Below are 6,393 nucleotides of genomic sequence, written 5' to 3'. Positions count from 1 at the left end.
TCCTCCTCTGGGTTCGCTGTTCGTCAGCAGGTCCTCACTGGGCATCTCCTTGCACCAGGCAATGTGCTAGGTATTCCAGGTGTGCCTCTGAGGAGTGGTCCTGGGCACCTTGGAGTGCTCATAGTCTAGGGACGGGCACAGACATAGCCACGCATATAACACGACGGACCCTCCTGAAGTCTATAAGGAAACTGCTGAGAACGCTGAGAAGCTGGACCTGGAGATTTGATCAGACAAGGGGCAGAGGATGCACAGGGAAGTCATCCTTGAAGATGTGTTTTGAGCTGATATATGAGGGATCAAGGTGCTGCACATTCTAGGTTGAAACACCATGCTCCTTGGGACAGGAAGAGACAGGGCACATCTGGGAACTGAACATGAATCTGGTGAGTATCAGCACCTCTGGTCATTCATTTGGACACAGTGCAATCTTGCATTCTCAGGAATGTGTGCACAGTTTGTCTTTTAGATTATTAGCTCGTAAGACCTGTGTTTCCCCAGATGCAGGACATGATGTTTTTGTCTCCCAGTGCCATGTTACTTTCTGCTCCCGCTCCAGGAAGCTGACCTGGAGAATTGACACCAAGGGGTTCCCCAACTCTGGCTCCCATGTTGGTTTGGCGGGTGGGGTGCCTGGCAGAAGAGGGAGGCAGGGATGAGGGCGAGGAACAGAAGGGGAAGGAACAGGGTAGTGCAGGTCGGAGGGTCGTTCCTAGTTGTGTCAGTCCTCTGGGATAAGGGGAGGTGAAGAAGGCCTAGAGAAGCACACTAGATTCTTTGAGAAGAACCATTTGTGAATCCACACCCGTCAGTTACACTCATTGTTACAGGCTTGCTCTCCATTTTCTACACGCTGCTGGGAAGTCTTGGTCTTTTTTAAAAAAATCTGTCTCCACATCTGTCTATCCATACATGTAACTTCATATATAACTTCACATATATAGCTTTGTAAAGAGAAAATATACAAATAATATATAATGCACAGATATAAAGTATAAACTATATATAACTGCAATGCATAAAATTATATATTACATAGTTATAATTTTGTAGTAATATAAAATACATTTGATTTATATAATCATTATAATATATAGTAATATAAAATATACTATTAAAAGTTATGTGTATATGTATATAATTGTAAAGGAGACAAACCAATATATAAATCATGGTCATCTCCAGGCAATGAAATTTGAAATTCTAAGTGTGATTTGTTTTATTTTATTCTTTATGTTTTATTGTATATGTAAGTGTTTTAAATAAGCATGAATTATTGGTTCTAAGGCAGGTAGGAGAGTTATTTTTTAAAATATTCCTTTCTGAAAAATGTAACCCTCTGTGGGTGGGTGGGAGGGAAGGCAGGTGATCTCTGGTGCAGCAGAATGAAGGGGGTTATAAGTGGGGGGGCCTGAGGTCAGATGCCCCAGAGGATGTTGGGTGAGGACACGGAGCAGCAGTGGGCCCCCGCCTCCTCAGGAGAGAAGGGTCCCAGAGCTGGAAGTCACTGAACACCTGTTCTGCCACCGAGTATAAGACTGGCTTCCATGACAGCAAGAGCTCTTCTGATAGAACCTTACCAGGTTCAGGAGGTGGCTGTAAGCTTTAATATGAAAGAGAGAGGGACAAACTAGGAGAAACTGGGCTTTGTTGTCCCTCGTGCTTGCTGGTATTTTGGGAGCCATTTTTTTCCCTTCAAAATGTCACTATAATGATCAGCTTTGACTGGTTTCCATTCTAATAAATGCATCTGAATGGATGAAAGGAAGCACTTTTTAAACGATGTGGAGTACGACCATAACTAGTGTTATCATGAGACTTTAATCGGTCCTCATGATTTTCTCCACGATTAGACATAGTGCCACATACTGGTCCCCTGTTGTTTTGTCAAGAAACTTTCCCTGACCCTGTCCCTGAGAGGTTGCCTTGGATGGGCCGTGTCCCACCAGAACAGCTCACTGCTTCTCTCACACGCCCTCCTCTACGTGACTGTTCCTTCTAGGTTCTGACAGCCTCTCCTTTCCCTCGTTCCTTTAGCTTAAGGGCCGTGACAACTCCAGGGTTCTTGGGCTTTATCGTGGCCTTTGCTTTCCCACTCTCTGGAAACAAACATTTTGTAAATAAACCCTCCAGGAATTGTCCTAGTTTGGACACGCTGTTTCCTGTCAAGGCTCTGACAGATACACGCATCTCTCCAAACCACGTCCTGCTGTGCTGTCCAGTATGGTAGCCACTCGCTTGTGGGCATCGTGCATTTAAAATGTGGCTCGGCCCTATAAAGCAGTGCTGAAAGTGTAAAACACATGCTGGATTTTGAAGACTTGGTATGAAAAGAAAGAACCTCAATAAGTTTTACATTACTACATGTGAAAATCACGTTTTTAGGGTGTATTAGATATATTACTAAAATTAATTTCACCTGTTTCTTTTTACCGTTTAAAGGTGGCTACTAAAAATGTTAAATTACCTATGGGGCTTGTATTTATGGCTTATATTTTATTTCCAATGCACAGAGCTGCCCAAATGTGAAAGCAAAAACGTATGATACCCTGCCATCCTGGAGCTGGGAGGAAACTTGGAGATCATCATTTTCCCGGTGAGAAAGCCCTAGCATGCTTGTAAACATTTACAGGATTGCACAAGCTTTCGGAGTAATTTTAAATGGTCTTTTTTGGGTCTGTCTTCTGCAAATCAGCCTGAAATACCTAGAGACAAAACTTTAAAATATATTAAGTTCAAGTTAGTTTTAAACCTCAGCTGGATTGTCGATAGCCAGTTTTAGGACACAAAGAGGCATGAGAGCTTGCTGTTCATCGGTATAAAAGCCCGCTGCTTTACGGGAGCGGAACCTAACAAGCGCTTCACTAGTTTGCACAAAGGGTTGGGATCGGTACTTCACGGTACTGATACCAAGTCCAGTAGTGCGTGTCTACCCAGCCGGCACCAATGGGGCAGTTCCACCCAGGCACAGAGTCAGACCCACGGGGTCTCCTTTGGAAGGTTAAAAAGGACTTCCCAGACCTCCATTCCACGTCAGATAGAGCACAGAGAGGCAGGCGGGCGAAGTCCAGACATTGAGCAGCAAGGTTTTCTCGTGAGTCCCCTGCACCCCCGGCGCGGCGACCGCTGCCAGCTCGTGTTAGCACCCGTGTGGGCCCGCAAAGCCGCCGGCACGAGGTGCAGGGGCCCGTGTGAGGCGGCCAGACTGCCGCCCACATTTCAGGGCGACCTTCTGACACCAGGAAGCCAGGAAATCGGAAACAAATCAGATTGGAATTAAAAACCACCTCATGCAGGTTCCACGGGCCACCTCTCTCCATTAAACAGCCAGGCGATTAGCATCCCTTCCTGACCTGCTCTCTGAGGAGCACTCTAGGAGGGCACAAGGTCAGAGGAGGCAAGAGCTAGAGGAAACCGCAGCTTATGGAAGGACACTTAAATCCCTCACTGAGGCACACGCGTGCAACACACTTAAACTCCATCAAAAACTGGGCATACGGATTTGGAATCGGAGCTGAGAGATGTATCTATATCTGTCTATCTATACCTATCTGTCTATACATTTCTCCCTTTGATTCATTTATGAGTTTATTTCCTAAGAGGTTACTCCTTTCCAGGTCCTGGGGAACTCTCCATCATCCTAAACTAATACAAGGGAAATCAATTGGGGGGAAAAAAAAATCCCCAAGCACCAAAAGCTGCTGAAGGGAGAGAAGGTTTTGCTCCAGAGGCCGCAGTGAACAGCAGAGTAGGTGGAAGTCGAAGCCGCTGCGGAGGAATTCGGTTCACTCCAGACAAACGGGGCGTGGCGCGCTGCGCCGTCCCGGGAACTGCAGCCAACAAAACTTCCAGAGGTTCGCGTAGGGGGCGGGGCGGGGCGGGGGAAGGACTTAGCAACACGGGCGGGAGGGAAGCGGAGCTCAGGGGACTCGGAAGGGTTAGGGCTGTGACGGGCTGAGCAGAGTTGGAGAGGTTGGGAGCCCCCCCATAGAGCTAGCAGCTCCCTGGGTGGAAGTCAGGCCCTCGGGGATCCGGCCTCCCTGGCTGTCACTCAGACGTCCCGGGAGCCACCTCAGACCCTGCTCCGCGCGAGGCTACCGGCTGGGGTGGGGGTGGGGGGCGGAGTGGGGAAGGGGCGTCGCTTCTGCCGCCCCCGCCCTCTCCCATGTCGTCCGGCAGCCGAGGGTTCCGCGCCACCTTTCCTCCTTCGCACCCTGCCCGCCCCGCTGCGCTCGTCCGGGGGCTGGTCCGGCCCTGGCTGTTGACGTCACCGCCAAGTTTGCTGCCCTCGGAGCCCCACGTGTGGCGGCGGCGGCGGCCCGTGAGGCGACGGGGCGACGGGGAGGCGGCGAGCGCAGTGGCCGCGGCCGCTGACAGGTCTCGCGCAGCCGGGCTCAGCCACACCGCTCCCAGGTGGGGCCTGAGAGTAGCCGGAGCGGCCGGGCGCGCGTGAAGAGAGACCGACTGCTCGGGGAGGGCCCTCTGACTCCAGCTCTAGCAGAGGAACTCCGGGGACCTGGCCTTAGGGCTGAGAGGGCGCGCCCAGGGGAGCCAGGGACCGAGGAAGCAGGACTGGGAGGCGCTGGCCCCGCCGCGGTCTTGGGTGCACGGAGCTCAGCGGCCCCGGCGCTGCGCGTCCCTTCAGCGGGACCCAGCGAAGGATGCGCGATCGCTGAGCTGGGATCCGCGCCGATCCGGGGCCGAGACGCACGCTTTCGCCATCGCGGCCGCGACCCCCATTCCGGCGACTCTCAGGGAACTGGTGTGCCGAGCGCGGCCCCAGACTCGGGACTTCGGCGAGTCTGAGACGATGGTTTCTTAAGCACGGCACCACGTCCCCCTTCCTGCCCCCTCGACCGGAGGCTAGGATCCCGCGCGGAGCTCCCAGGGCTCCCGGGGCTCGGTCTTCTCGAGGAGCCCCGGCTGCCTTGGCCTGGGCAGCTCGCACGGCCCTAGGGACGCCGGGCGATGTGGTCTCCGTCGAGCGCGCAGTCCCTCCCGGAGGATGTCAGGGCAACTGGCCGAATCCCGACCTAGCATGGCCCACGCGCTGCCCGACGTCGCCTCCGGCTAGGATGGCCCCTCCGGGCCCGGCCGGCTCCCACCCCACCTCTGCCGAGCCACTGTCCCGCAGCATCTTCCGGAAGTTCTTGCTGATGCTCTGCTCTCTGCTCACATCCTTGTACGTTTTCTACTGCCTGGCTGAGCGCTGCCAGACCCTGTCTGGCCCCGTCGTGGGGCTGTCGGGCAGCGGCGAGGAGGCGGGGGCCCCGGCTGGCCGTGTCCTGGCCAGAGGCCCGGGGGAGCCGGCGGCGTGGCCTGCGGCCGCGCGGAGAAAGCGCCTCCTGCAAGTGCAGCCATGGCTGAGACGCCTGCCGCCCGCGCCGGGCGACGCCGCCGCCGAGGAGGCGGCCTGGGAAGAGGAGCCCCCCGGCCTGGCGGGGAGTCCCGGGGGCTCCGGGGCCGGGAGCAGCGTGGCCGAGAGCCCGCCGGGGACCCTGGCCCTGCTGCTGGATGAAGGCAGCAAGCAGCTGCCGCAGGCCATCATCATCGGCGTGAAGAAGGGCGGCACGCGGGCGCTGCTGGAGTTCCTGCGCGTGCACCCTGACGTGCGCGCCGTGGGCGCCGAGCCCCACTTCTTCGACCGCAGCTACCACAAGGGCCTCGCCTGGTACCGGTGAGCTGGCGCGGGACAGGGCGGGCGGGGGCAGCCAGAGCGCAGGGTGGTGACCCTCAGTTCACCTCCCTCCCCACTTCGTGTGGAGGGCAAAGGGTTAACAGTGGTTGTCCGAAAGATGAGGGGTCTCGGTTCCCCACCTCGCCTTCCCCTTCAGGGGAAGTGGATGTCGAAGGCCAGGTGGCCGGAAAGTTTTGGCATTTGAGATTTTTTTCTTTAGTCCTCAGGATTCCCTTTTCCCCAAACAGCTCTCATCATTTTCTCTTGCTCTGTGAAAGTATCCCTGCTCTGTTGGTAGCTAAAGAGAAAACAAAAAAAAAGTCCCCCCCAAGTTAGAAGTCTGTGCAGTTCCCAGGTATGTAACCTATTGGATCCCTTTCTCAAGGAAGCCTGTTTTTATTTCTTTTTTATCTTGTGAGCAGTTCCCTGTGGTTAATGTGGTCTTCGCCACCCCCTATTTATTTTTCTTAAGCCTTTGCTAAGAAATAATTGTCCTGGGTGGTAAATAATACAGAGATTTAAAGTGCCAAGAACTGGACTCTATGTATTTGGGAAATACACGTGAGCACGTGTTTCAGAGAAGGCTTCATTGGTAGTAACTTTGTTTGGGGCAAGGAAAGACTTCTATAAAATGGTTTCTGTATTTGTCGGGAAGAGTACCGTTTGTCTCTGGACTGGCAGAAATTCTTCTAAAGACTGTCTAACAATTCTCTTTA

At 53.6% G+C, this 6,393-nt stretch overlaps 1 protein-coding gene across 1 annotated transcript in view; it reads left to right on the top strand.

The window, feature by feature from the left end:
- Nucleotides 1-4,208: 4,208 nt before the first annotated feature.
- The window catches only part of HS3ST3A1 (heparan sulfate-glucosamine 3-sulfotransferase 3A1), a 74,317-nt gene continuing 72,132 nt past the window's right edge, over nucleotides 4,209-6,393 (top strand). The window contains exon 1 of the mRNA XM_072938403.1: nucleotides 4,209-5,677. Within this exon, the coding sequence (XP_072794504.1) occupies nucleotides 5,076-5,677 (602 nt within the window). The 5' untranslated portion in view covers nucleotides 4,209-5,075. The remainder of the gene's footprint in view (nucleotides 5,678-6,393) is intronic.

Source organism: Vicugna pacos, chromosome 16 (genome assembly GCF_048564905.1).
Source record: "Vicugna pacos chromosome 16, VicPac4, whole genome shotgun sequence".
In the NCBI taxonomy this organism is placed as follows: Eukaryota; Metazoa; Chordata; class Mammalia; order Artiodactyla; family Camelidae; genus Vicugna; species Vicugna pacos.
The sequence above is the reverse complement of the archived record's forward strand: the minus strand, read 5'-3'. Positions and strand labels throughout refer to the sequence as shown.